This window comes from Alligator sinensis, unplaced genomic scaffold (assembly GCF_000455745.1).
Source record: "Alligator sinensis unplaced genomic scaffold, ASM45574v1 scaffold74_2, whole genome shotgun sequence".
NCBI lineage: Eukaryota > Metazoa > Chordata > Crocodylia > Alligatoridae > Alligator > Alligator sinensis.
The window spans coordinates 3,280,407-3,293,154 of NW_005841931.1; the positions used below are offsets into that span (position 1 = coordinate 3,280,407).

Consider the following 12,748-nt stretch of genomic DNA (forward strand, 5'->3'; position numbering starts at 1 on the left):
TACAGGGCATCAAAAACAGTTAGGGGTCTGGGAGGCAAGACTTACAAGGAAAGGCTGAAAGAAATAAGGTTATTTAGTCTGGAGAAGAAAAGACTGAGGAGGGGATTTGATAACAGTCTTCAGATACCTGAAGGATGATTAAAGAAAGGATGGAGATGGGCTTTTCTCTGTGGCTCTAAGGGGCAGGCCTAGGAGCAATGGCCTCAAGCTGCAGCAGGGTAAATTTTAAGTTGGAGATAAGAGGAATTTTATGACCATGTGGGTGGTCAAACATTGGAACAGGCTACCTAGGGAAACTATGAAATCGTCATCCTCACAAGTTTTCAAGAGCAGGTTACACAGACACTTAACTGGGATGATTTAGACAGAGATAATCCCGCCTTGACCAGGCGGCTGGACTAGATGACCTTGTTTTTGGCAATGGGACAAAGACCATGAGATCAGTTCTTGGTCCACGCTCAAATCCAGCCCAATGACTGGACTTTAATGACTGGTAAAAAATCTTTATAGTTTGTGAGCTATTCAGAGGCCTCTGCACAATGAGCTCCAAGATTTTCAAGTGAACAGGCATCCATGTCAGAAACATTCCCACCCAGACAAGCCCTCATTCCAGAGGACAAGAACCAAATGGGCTTTAGAACAAATTATCAACTCTGTCTCTGATATGGGTTTACCACCTCCATGTTGGCAGGGCTTTAGAGGAAGCCTGGAATGTTACTTCCTGTTTTGTCTATGAATAAATAACTGGATCTTAAATCTTTAAGGTCATCACTTTAGTATCTTTCAAAAGCACCAAATTAACCCAATACAAACAACAAAGGAATGTGAAAAATGGAGAAAAAGAGAATCAATATGAAAAGAGGGGAAAAAAATCTGGCACTGAGTGAGCAAAAGAAATCACACGGGCTGCCCCTAGGCAGTTGTGAAATCCTCCCTTTCCCTCAGACACGGAGCAGTTTGAGAGCCCAGCTGCTCATGAAGTTAATAATAAATGGACTGTCTCAGCACTGAATGTGTCGCTGGAACGCAGGGCAGCTCTAGCCAATTCTGATGCCAGGCCCACAGACCCTTCCCCCCTGCAGAGCTGTTCATGGGCAAACTGCTTGCAGACCACAACTAAATCCGTCAGGCAGACACCCAGAGGTAAGAGACTGAGGATATGCCAGACCACTGCATAACAAAACTGAATGTTAATGGTGTGTAAAACAATGGGCAGCTGGTTGGGAGGGTTTGGAGAAGAGCCTATGTGGGGGAAGACTCGTTGCAATTATAGCTATGTCAAATTTTCGTCATGAAACTCCTAAACTTTTGTTGCAAACCAAAAGTTCAAGCTCGGCTGGCTAAAGAGCTATGGCATTTAAAAATCTTTCAGCAAATCTGGGCTGAAAAACAGAATGGATGTTGGCTGAGCTTCCAGTGACTGTCAGCAAATGTTGAGTTTCAGATGAAAACAAGCTGGTTTTCACCCAGAAACAGGTGCAGTTTGAGTTTTTAGGCTTGATCAAATGCAGAGTAAAACTCAATGGAACCAACTCATGCATTCCATATAACTTAGAATTAGAAGAAGGATGATTTTTTTGTGCATACAAAGTCATACAAAGCAAAACTAGAAACTTTGCATGAACTCTGGAGGTCAGACAGATGGTAGGGCAGGGTGACACCTTAAGAGACAAACTGATTCAGAGAGGCATGAGCTTTCATAAGCAGCAATCTACTTTGCCAAAAGCTATGAATGGAGTGGCAGAAAGAAAAACTTTTTTGTAGAAGGGGAAAGGATAGGGAGAGGGGATGCTGCTAAGAGGTAATAAGTGAGTTGATTAGATCAGTTGAGATGAACAAGGCAGTTAACACGTGGAAGGGCACTCAAGTAAACAGCTACTCCAAGCAATAGAATAAAAATCTATAGTTCCTGTTGAGAACATGTTTAATACAACTGGGTTTGTGGATGATTTGTCTTCTGAAATCTCCTGGTTAAGTTGGTTTGTAATGGTTTGGTTTTGTTCTATTTTAAGGCCAGCTACTCTGAAGTCACTGATGGAATGGAGTTAAAGTGTTAGTCTGTGGGCTTTTGTGCATTTCTGGAATTGATGCCATATCAGCATCCACTCATATTTTTATATAGAGATTGCCTTAACTGGCTGTAGACAGCACAGGGGCACTGGCAGGAAGTGACGGACTACATGGTGTGGGTGGAGGAACAAAATGCACCCTGAATGTTAAAATGTTGCTTAGTCCGGTGATAATGCGGTCTGTGTTGATGAAGGAGCACACCTGTCATCTCGGTGTGTAGCAAGGCCTGATGACTTGGTGAGAATTGGAGTTAGGTAGTCAATTGCTGGAGAGACATAAAAAAATGCTGTAATTGGTACAGCTCAAGTAGAGATCACATGTATAGAATGGGCATTTTCCTAAAGATGGATCACGATCTGATTCCAAAACCTTATTGGGGTTTTTGTCTGAGTAGAGACTGAGTAAAAATTGAGTATGGACAATTGAATTTGATTAAATGTTTAGGTAGGGAGTATCCACTGTCTCTTGGCAACTTCTGTTCTGGTGGCTTGACAGATGTCTAACAGAACTATTTCCTGCCTCCCTACCAATCTCTCCCTTATAGATATATTCCCGAGATTCTAGACAAAGTAGGGGTATGAATGAATGCTAGTAGTTCTAAAGGTCTGCACTGCAATCAGAAACTCAGGGTGCAGGCAGAAGTGCAGCTCTCTGCTATAAATGAGAACGCTTTGCAGGAAGCAATGTTACAATGATCCCTGGGACCAAAAAGAAGTTCACTGTTGCTTCCAGGAGGAGGGGAATCTAGCAGCTGGCTGCCAGCTGGAAGCCAGTTTCCCATAGCAAGGGTCCCTCCTCCCTGTGAGGCTGCAAAGTTTTCAGAACGGGACGGGGGAAAGGGAACAGAGGGAGCTCATTCCAGGGTTCCCCAGTCAGCTCTGGGGGGTGGATTAGAGCCCCCGCCCCAGCTCAGAGGGGCTCCAATACACCTGCCCCACCCTCTAGCAGGGGCTGAAAACCCCCCAGACCAAACTCCCTCCACTTCCTTTCCCCTCTCCCATTCTGAAAACAGCTCAAGGCTGGTAGGCAGCACAGACAGAAGTTACAGAAGATGCTGTGTTTTGAACCGTTTTCATCTGACCTCTCGTGCAATGAGGGTTCAGCTTTTCACTGGATTGGCCATTTTTGAAGCTGGCTGCAGCTGTGTACTTGTGTATGGTTACAGCTATAGGCCACTTTCTGTGGCCAGATCAGGCAAAAATTGTCACTTCTATCTGTGTCCTCATTGTACCAAGGCACTGAACAACAAACAATAATGCAATTTCAACCCTGAAGGATTTATAGTCTAAGTAAGCAAGACTGATTTAAGGATGAGAAAAAGGAAGCTTTAGACCCATTTTACTGATGGGGACTTAGAAAACAAGAGATGCTTTAGTGTTTTGCTCAAGATTATTGAGGAAGATGGTGAAAGAGCCAAACACAGAGCCATATTCTTCCAAGTCCCAGTCCCAATCCACTACCTTAACCACAAGGTCACCTATCCACCTACCTATTCATTCATCCATCTAGCTACCTAAACAAAGTAATAGCTTAACTGAAGCAAACAGAAGTTGCTTAGAGCCAAAAATTGTTTTTGTAGAAGAACTGAAGCAGCTTTCATGTGGGCTGAACTGCGTCTCCTTGCCTCTAGACCCTAGTATTTACTCAGGAAAAAAATTGAAAGTAAGGCTATAGTTGCACCTCTGGGGAAACTGGTCTACCTTTCTCTCTCTCTCTGGTTACAATTTCTCCACCTTTCTGTTTGTTGGCTTTTTCTCTAACTGTTTACCGCACTTTCCTTATCCAAGACTCCTTCAAAAAATAATTTATATATTGCACTTACTTTTTTGTGTCAGTCCCTATTCTACCACAGGTGTAAGGTTTTCCTATATGGAAATAACAATGGGTCAGTCTGCCATTCACAATTCATAAGTGGTTTGGGAAAAGATCAGATTACTTCCTTCTGGACTACTTTCATTTTGCATGACTCTGCTCTTCTCACAGTGCCATCCCTGTTTACAAGATGATTGGGAAGCTGGCCTGTAAGCTGGGAAGTCGCATGGCTGCAGTGACGTATAGCATCATCCAGGTGAGAAGATTTCTGCATGGTGAGTAGCATGCTCTGAAAATGTCACAATCATGAGAATGTTTTCCTCAAAACACAGTAATGGCAATGTCAGTGCCTGAACAGTGCAGTGATAAAATTAGCAAGTAGAGGCAACTCTCTCAGACTGCATAAGGAACCTTGAAATCCTTCAAAACTCATTTCACATAGAATTTCTGCTACTATATCCTCTGAATATGTACGTGTGTGTGTGTGTACACATGTACACACATAAACACTAAGTGATATGTTGGTGTATGATACTGTAACAACATCTTAGTTTTCGTGGTCTTTTGACACTAACAGCTCCCATATTTTAATGCCCACATGTTGCTCAGATAGTGGCAGACTTGAATGTCTGAGTTTTCCCCATATAAATTGCAGTTAATTCACTGAAGTCAATGAAATGTCACAGCTGCAAAAATAGTAGGGAAGGAGCAAAACTTAGTGATTTTTTTGTTAAATAGTGTCTTCACCAAAAAATGCAATTTCAGTCACATTGAAAATAGAAGTGAATTCAAGCTGCATTTACTGACTAGTTTCGTCTAGTAAAAATTGAAGGGAGGGGCAAAATTAAGTATGATGGTTGTTCTTATTTTACCCATTAGCCCAAGCAAATGGTCACTGACCCAAGATGTGGAAGACCTAACTTCAAGTCTATCTTTTTCCTGTAGGGATTCGATTTGAGTTGTCCTACCTCCATGAAGAGTATCCTAACAAGAGGCTAATGGGTAGTCTGGGGTGGGGTACCCTCCTGTTGATACTTTTCATTTTTCATAAATAAATTAATTAATTGGAATAGGCACTGATCTCCAGCTGTCCCAAATCTTGTGTGTGTGTACCAACCACTTAATCACTGTCTCTGTGGCTCCATGACTATCCATATTCCATGCAAAATGGAACAGCTCCAGTAGGAGAGCTTGAAGAGGTTCACTTTGCCTTTTAGCTCTGCGGTTCTGGTGCTCCCCAAAGAAGAGACAAGGGAGAGAATTGACTCTGCGTCTCCCACATCTTCAACAGTCTAACTGCTAAACTACTGGGTAAAATGGGAACCTCCTTCATTAGTTGTTTTATGAACCTAGCCTGTCTTTTTCCCTTGCTTTTATTACAAATGTGGAATTCCAAACTGTTTAGTTTGGTATTCAAAGGAACATTTTCTTCAGCCTGTGACACAATTATTGAGTGGGTTGTTTTGGCATGAAGAAACAATACATCTTTATTTCAGATTGATCCAGACCCTTTTTTTCCAGTTTGGCCGCTGACCTGAAGTTTCAATTATTCACACATCTATAAAGAGGAAAATCAGGCCCACAATGGTCAGTCTGTGGCTGATTGACAACTGTTTTAAAAGTCTGGATTTCAAGAGTGATGTGTGCACATTTTAATGTCTCGGCAACTTTGGACTACTAACCGTTAGTAAAAAGAGCACTAAACATCACAAGGGAATGAAACTCAGTCTGGGACAAAGACTGACTTTCTATTTTGTGTGTATACTGTACCTGGCATGAGGGGCATGCATTATTGATAGCTAATACAATACAGTTAATAATTAATAATTGATCTGAGGCTAAAAGAAACCTAACAACTCTTCAAGCATGGCATTAGTCTTAAAAAATGCCTAAATCTGGTGTAATTTTTGTCATATAGGTTTCAATTTGGGCCTTCATAATTCCTGGCTATGATATTTTACAGATGCTGATCTGACATGAAACAAATTCCTAGCATTCTCTCCCCAAAACTTTCCTTGCAATTAGATTTGGAATGAGCAATTCTTTTCTGGCTTGAAGCACCAATGATTTTATGAGAAGTTGAAATGTTTGAGTGCACTTTTTAATCATTTAATCTTAAAAGAATCCTGTGAATTATACAATGTACTGCTTCTGAATTTTTGTTTTAATTTTTTTTAGCTTTTTCTGATATTGCTTGGATTTAGGTGTCTTGAAGAGAGACAGAGGTTTCAGACTTCCAAATGCTGGTGCAGGAAGAGAAATACAATTAGGTTTTGCAATTTCATGAGTTTTTGCTTCCTACATAACTTTGCAGGGCACAGGAAGGATCCACAGAAAATAGATTGAGTACTCACCCTAGTTTGCTTCTCCAATTTCCTGTACAGCTGTTCTCTTGCTGTGTCACCTTCGTAAATTAAGAAATCTCTAATCAACCTATGATATTAAACCATTTTAGTGTTTTTTATTCACAGATGCTCATTTCAGGGTTCAGTCTTCCGTGCAGGAAGCTCTGGCCAGTGGGAAACCGATTGTAGCCTTGGAGAGCGCCATCATTACACATGGCATGCCCTATCCCCAGAATTTGAGGTGCGGATTTGATTATTTGATTCTTCTAGTAGAGTAGCAAGCTGTGTCTGATAACCTATGGGCCTGTTGGGACATCACAAATATAGAAATATCTGTGAGGTTCCAACAGCTCCCAAGACCATGAAGGGAAACCAAGGGTATGGCAGGTTGGCAAAATATGACCTCTGAAACAAAACACATACCTCTGGGCTTCCAAACACAGAAAGAACATACTCAGCCCCTAGTTTTACAAGAAAAAATACTCTCTCGCTGTAGTCCAGAGATTCACTAACTTTTTTCAGTCAACTTTACTTGCAACCAGATCATTCCGTGCAACTTCCATCTACATGATCTTTGGTGTGTGTACTCCACAGTAACTATCCCTATGCTCACTTTACCCCACAGTAAGAGCTAACCTGGGATAGCTTATCCCTGAATAAAACAAGTCAAAACTGCCCTGGTTTAGCTTTCACTTAACATGGGTTAGGAATAGACACTTGAACAGTTACTGTGGAGTACCTGATGTATAATAAGTCCCTACCCCGGTTAATTAGAGGCACATGAATTGTTCACAAACCAGCAGTTACCCTGAAGTAAATATAAGATAGATTAGGGAAATTTAGCGCTGTTTCATTCCCTGTTTCAAGAATCAAACTGTCTTAATTTAGATGTCACCATGGGGGAAAAGGGGCAAAGAGCCAGTTATTGCAAAGCAGCTGAGATACGGTATGTATATCCCTACCCCATGTTAATTGTGGGTACAGAGGGAAGTTGTGACTTCAGAGTAATTACAGTTTGTATGGAGTAATCCTGAGTCTCTCTGGGCATGTCCTTTATAAGAGGGAGGAAATTAGCCATTTTAGTCTGAAGGCAGGCAGGAGGCATGACAGATGTGCACCTTATAGACTAACCAAATCAGAGATGCATACGCTTTTGTAAGCAGCAGCTTACTTCATCAGAAACTTAGAAGAGACCGCAGAAAGATGCAAATCTACCTTGCCTTATGTCTTTTATAAACCATGAAGAACTAGCTGGGATCCAATGGTTTCATCTGGACACGCCTACACATTCATTAATGCACCTTAGTTACTGACCATTTAGTTTAGTACTTGCCTAATGAAATACTAACTAAAACCGCAGTAAGTAGAGTTACTGCACACTAGCTCTCGTGCATAGTTATTTTATAATGCTTACTGCACATTAGCCTAATAACACCGCGCAGTAGGCTATTAGCACGGTTTTTGGCCACCGCACTACTACACAGTGTTATTAGGCTAATGCACAGTAAGCGTCTCATGTAGACGTGCCCACTGTTTACTGATAATTAAAAGAGCAGATACCACAACAATGTTTTCCTGGACTCCCTTCCCATTCTGTTGCTGTTCATCTGTACAGAAGAACCCTGCCTCTGCTACCAACCCTTGGTATGCATATTGGTATGCTCCAGATATCATATTTCTTTGAGTGACAATGCCAAAAATGAAACCAGTTTCCCGAAGGCAATTACCAATATTCTTGTCTAACCTCCAAATCACAGAATCAAAAGGTAGCAGTACTGAATTTTCTAATTATTTTATATATGGCCATTATTTTTCTGTGGCAAAGAATAACAGTGAGCTTTGTTTTTGTGAGAAGCTTGAGGTGACCTGGTATGGGTATCAGATCATCCCGGGGGAAAAAAGAACCTTCCTGTACTGGTGTCCTGCTCAGTAAGAAATTATTTAGTTTCACAAATTAATAAATAAAAAACCTGAAAAGATCAACTTGTAGCTGACTAGTGCTCTGTGTCAGATTGTAATCCTCAGCACTGTTGCTGTCTACATCTAACATCAGGATTATGAGATAAGGAATCTGATTGGCAAAGAGTTTGAATATGGAGATATGTAGTGAAGGAACATTGGCCAGCCAATCTAAAAATGTTCTGTATAAACTAACTCTACCTTTCCAAAAGTTCATTTCTACAGAACACCATAATTTTTTCAGTAGCTGACAGCACTTGGTTTCCAACCTCAGATCTCACTGTACACCACAGATATAGAAGTATCTACACATGCACTTTAATGCATTAGCCTATTTTAATGTGTATTAAAGTGTCACTAAAAAACATGGGCATTTTTACATGTGCTCTGGGACGTACCGCCGGTCACTTTAATTAGCAAGCAGTGCTAATTAAAAGCGCCTGTGTGTCACTGCCTGTGGGATCTGCAGTGCATTGGAGCAGACTCCATCCATGTGTATAAGAGCCCACAGTGCTATTTAAGTTAATGCACATTAAAATTGGCTAATGCACATTAAGTATCACTTACAACCACACTATTTAGTTAATGCACCTTAAAACAGGCTAATGCTCATTTTCCTAGTACCTCACAATGGACGTACTAGATTTAATGTGCATTGATTAAAGTGCATTAATGCACATGTAGACACACGCTAACAGAACCAGGTACCTGATTATGTGTAATTGCTTCCATAACATACAGATAATTGCCCTTCTTTTCCATGATACTTGTCATCAGCTGTTTGGTGGATTGAGGGGCTGGTAAAACATAAGAAATTAAGTTAGTAGAAACAAATCACTTCCATAATCAGCTTGATTTGCCATATATATTTATGCAAATGAGTAACTGCAGTTTAGAAAGAGTTCTTAGTTTCTTCTACCATACTTACCTGAGCTCTCACTTATTACCAAGTCAGCATGGATAAGTGACAATGGGCATATACAACTTACTCATAGGCGACTGGTAGGAGAGATACAGGGGGGCACGTGCCCCCCCTGACAGGGCCGTCCCCACCACCAACATCACCAGCGGCTTCTGCGGGTGCTCGCCAGCCCTGTCCCCGCCGGCTTCTGCGGGTGCCCCCACAGGCTCAAGAGGCACCAGTCGTGCATGAACTTACTTGTTCATGAATAAAAACAGTCATAGCTGGATATTAGGGAGGGAAAACAAGTACTAAGACCTCTACTACAAATTAGATTTCTCTCTAAGCTATGAAGAACAGCCAGGCCAGTCAGTCCTTCAGGCACTTCCAGAAAACTAAATTTGAACAACCTGCTTTTAAGAAGTATAAGACACTGTCAGTTTGGTAATCTGAGATTTGAGGAACTCTACACCCCTGAATATTAGGACCACGCTTCTGCTAGCTGAAGGTAGCAGGAGAGGAACCATATTTAGCAAAATTTGAGGGGATGATTATTAAAAGTGGGAACTCGGAACCAGTGGTAGAGAAATCTGAGAACATCTCTCATTTGATCCTTTTCTTTTGCTTCTTGCACTGTGTGTATTATTCCAGTATGGCTAGAAATGTGGAAGAAATTGTGAGGACACATGGATCTGTGCCAGCAACTGTGGGCATTTTAAATGGGAATATTCACATTGGCCTCAATGACGAGGAACTTCACTTTCTGGCAAAGAGTGAAAATTTAGTTAAGGTATCTCGAAGAGATCTTCCCTACGTTCTCAGCCAGGTATTGTATATAGACCTTGAATAGCATCATATTTTCTTTATAGCAATAATGTACTGTCCAACATAAAGGCTGGTAGCAGATATATTTCTAAGTCCCGGTGATGTCGTATAAAATACCACTTTACTGGTAAACTGGCACAAGTACAGAACTTGTTCCTAATGAGAGTCAAAATCACCGAAGCTAGAGAACCACAGCCATGACATCTTCCCAAAGGAAATCATTTTATTTTGGCTCACATCAGGAAAATAAGGACTGGGTAGGAGTACTCGAGAGTACTCATATTGTAGTGACTGTACTAAAAGATTCTGCTGCCCGTGTTAGCATTCATGATGAGAGACTCTTCTTTCCCTTCCTAGCATTATAGCTTTAGTGCTGACTTTTAGGTAGAATGGGAATGCCTACTTTGGAACCTGTCATCCGAAATACCTCATAAATCTGGTAGCAGATATGTCCATCACAGAAATTTAAGAGGAAAAGACTTATTATGTCAGGTTTTTCATCACAGGTTTTTCCAATATGACTACTAGAGTCTCTGCTGACATAGGTATGATGCTCTTTACAGTAGACAAGTCTTAGACTACACTGTATTGCTCCAGGGAAGAATGGGAAGAGTCAGATGAAACTCGTTTTCTTATATTTGCAGCTCAGCTAGTTGTCTTGCCTCATACTGGGTGAGTCTACACATCCATTTGATCCAAGATCAGTTTACTTGCAAGTAAGCTACAGGGATGTGGGAGCACTTCTGCAGTTTTCTGGCCAGGGCTGGGACATTTTCTGGCCAGGGCTGGGACATTGTCCCTGCCCCTAGGGGGGCTGCCTACTGCCAGGGTGGAGACAATGTCCCCCTGCCTCAGCAGCAGGGAGCTGTCAGCCCTGGCTCCCTGATTGGGGCAGGGGACTTGGAAAGAGCTGCAGGGGAGGGGAAGGTTCCCACCCAACCAAGGGCTTGCTACTAGCTGCCCCCTCAGCAGATGGGGCAGGGGGCTGGGACCTGCCCCACCCCTGCAGATCCTTCCAAGCCCCATGCCTCGATCACCTGATTGGGGCTCATGGCTGGGACCTGCCTCTGACCAGGACAGTTCCCAGCCCCTGCTCCATGATTACGCAGAGCTGAGTGGGGAACAACCTCCCCAGCCTGTTCCTCACCCGGCTCTGCAATCATTGAGCTGGGCAGGGAACAGGCTCTCCAGCCCCTGTCAGAAGGGAGCTCTGAGTGCCAGCTCCATGGTTGCAGGGCTGACTCTGGGAGATAAGGATCTCCAACCCAAGCCCTGTGACCACAGAGCTGGTACTGGGAGATAAGGATCTTCCCTCCCCCTGTTCCCTGATCGCGGTCTTGGAGTGAGGGGCTTGGAGCTCCCCGCTGCCAGGGCAGGGGGACATAATTCCTTGCCTGGGATCTGGTGGCAGAGCCCCCCCTGCTGCAGGTAGCTCCAGGGGGCAGGAAGCAATCTCCTGCCCCCTGGTAGCCAGCTGACCGGGAGCAGATTTGTTCCCTGGCAGGCATCTACATGAGTACTACTGCGCAGTAACTATTCACAAGTCAATTTGCTACTTGCATTTGCAGGTAGCAAATTTATTTGCGATTACCAAGGTTTACTGCACAGTAAGCATGTGCATGTGTAGACGCACATGCTTACTGCACAGTAAACTACACTACTTTGCAGTAAAGTGTCTCGTGTACGCATACCCACTGTGGTAAGATAGTCCCAACCCTGGTCAGGAGAGGTAAGATAGTGTAAGATAGACTCCTGTATACCCATTTAGACTTCTTCACACCTACATGCGCTCACTCCCATGGCAGAAAACCCACATTAGTGTAATTCACTTACTGAGATGCCAGCCTGGATAAACAGGATAGAGGCTGGCTCTACCAAGAATAGCAACAAGCATTACCAACAAGAATGTGGACGCAGCTTAAATTTATATCTTCTTCCACACTGTGGATAAGTTACATTCAAAGAGACTCAACTACATTTAAGAGTTGTATCTTAATTTATGCTCTTGTTCTTAGTGACTGCTAAGGGAGAGTATGAATTATGACTGACTGTTCCATGGCAGGGCTCATCCGGTGGTACTACTGTCTCAGGGACCATGATTGCAGCCCACAAAGCAGGAATCCACGTGTTTGTGACAGGAGGGATAGGAGGGGTCCATCGTGGAGGAGAGATAAGTAAGAGAAACACTGCACCTCACATTGTCTCTTTGTGGATGAATGAATGTTAAAGTTTTATTTGTTTGCCTTCTTTCCTGATTAGTTTTCATGGTCCCCCCTGTAGCCTGCTGGGAGAAAGAGTAGAACTCTCACTTCTTCCTCACTCCACAGATGGGGGTTAATTTGTCCTAAGATTTTGAGCACACCATGGTTGGTATCTATGGCAAAAGGTTTGACTAACATGCTTCTCAGAAAAAATACGTCTCCCTCCACTGGTCAAGGAAATCCTGCTAGGAAGAAAATGATAGTTGCTGCTACTGTGGTTTTTAGCCCTATGGTCAGGGCCTCTGATGTTGCACTTGGCTGTCTCTCCAACTGTTCCTTTCTACAAGGAACAGGATGCAAAACCAAGACCATGATCCTTTGAAGTCTCAAAAATCCCATGGCATTTTTGTAAGTCATGTTACGTAGTTATCATGTTCTGGCCAAAGTCAAAATTTAGTACAGTATACTCTACCTACCTAACATTTGCACTGCACTTTTAATTGAATACACAATATTCTTCTTTTTCTTCCCTTCCATTTGCTAAGCTCTGGTGTAGTGTTGCAGTGTTTTGTTAAACAGCTAGGAAAGGACACAGCAAAAGCTGCATTTCAGTCAAACACCAATGAATTCCTCTG

The 12,748-nt window shown here is 42.6% G+C and overlaps 1 protein-coding gene across 12 annotated transcripts in view; it reads left to right on the plus strand.

Moving 5' to 3' along the window:
• The first annotated feature begins 1,019 nt into the window (after positions 1–1,019).
• The window catches only part of LOC102384925 (pseudouridine-5'-phosphate glycosidase-like), a 43,007-nt gene continuing 31,278 nt past the window's right edge, over positions 1,020–12,748 (plus strand). For 6 of the 12 annotated variants that reach the window (XR_003093039.1, XR_003093038.1, XM_025198889.1 and 3 more), the window contains exons 1-5: positions 1,020–1,143; positions 4,054–4,157; positions 6,354–6,468; positions 9,739–9,913; positions 11,975–12,086. Coding sequence is in view for 10 of the 12 variants with exons in the window: in XM_025198889.1 (XP_025054674.1) it covers positions 4,073–4,157; positions 6,354–6,468; positions 9,739–9,913; positions 11,975–12,086 (487 nt within the window). In the remaining 2 variants the exon portion in view is untranslated. Of the gene's footprint in view, positions 1,144–4,053; positions 4,158–6,353; positions 6,469–7,115; positions 7,174–9,738; positions 9,914–11,974; positions 12,087–12,748 lie in introns of those variants that run through there. The other 6 variants (XM_025198891.1, XM_025198894.1, XM_025198897.1 and 3 more) reach the window with 6 other exon arrangements.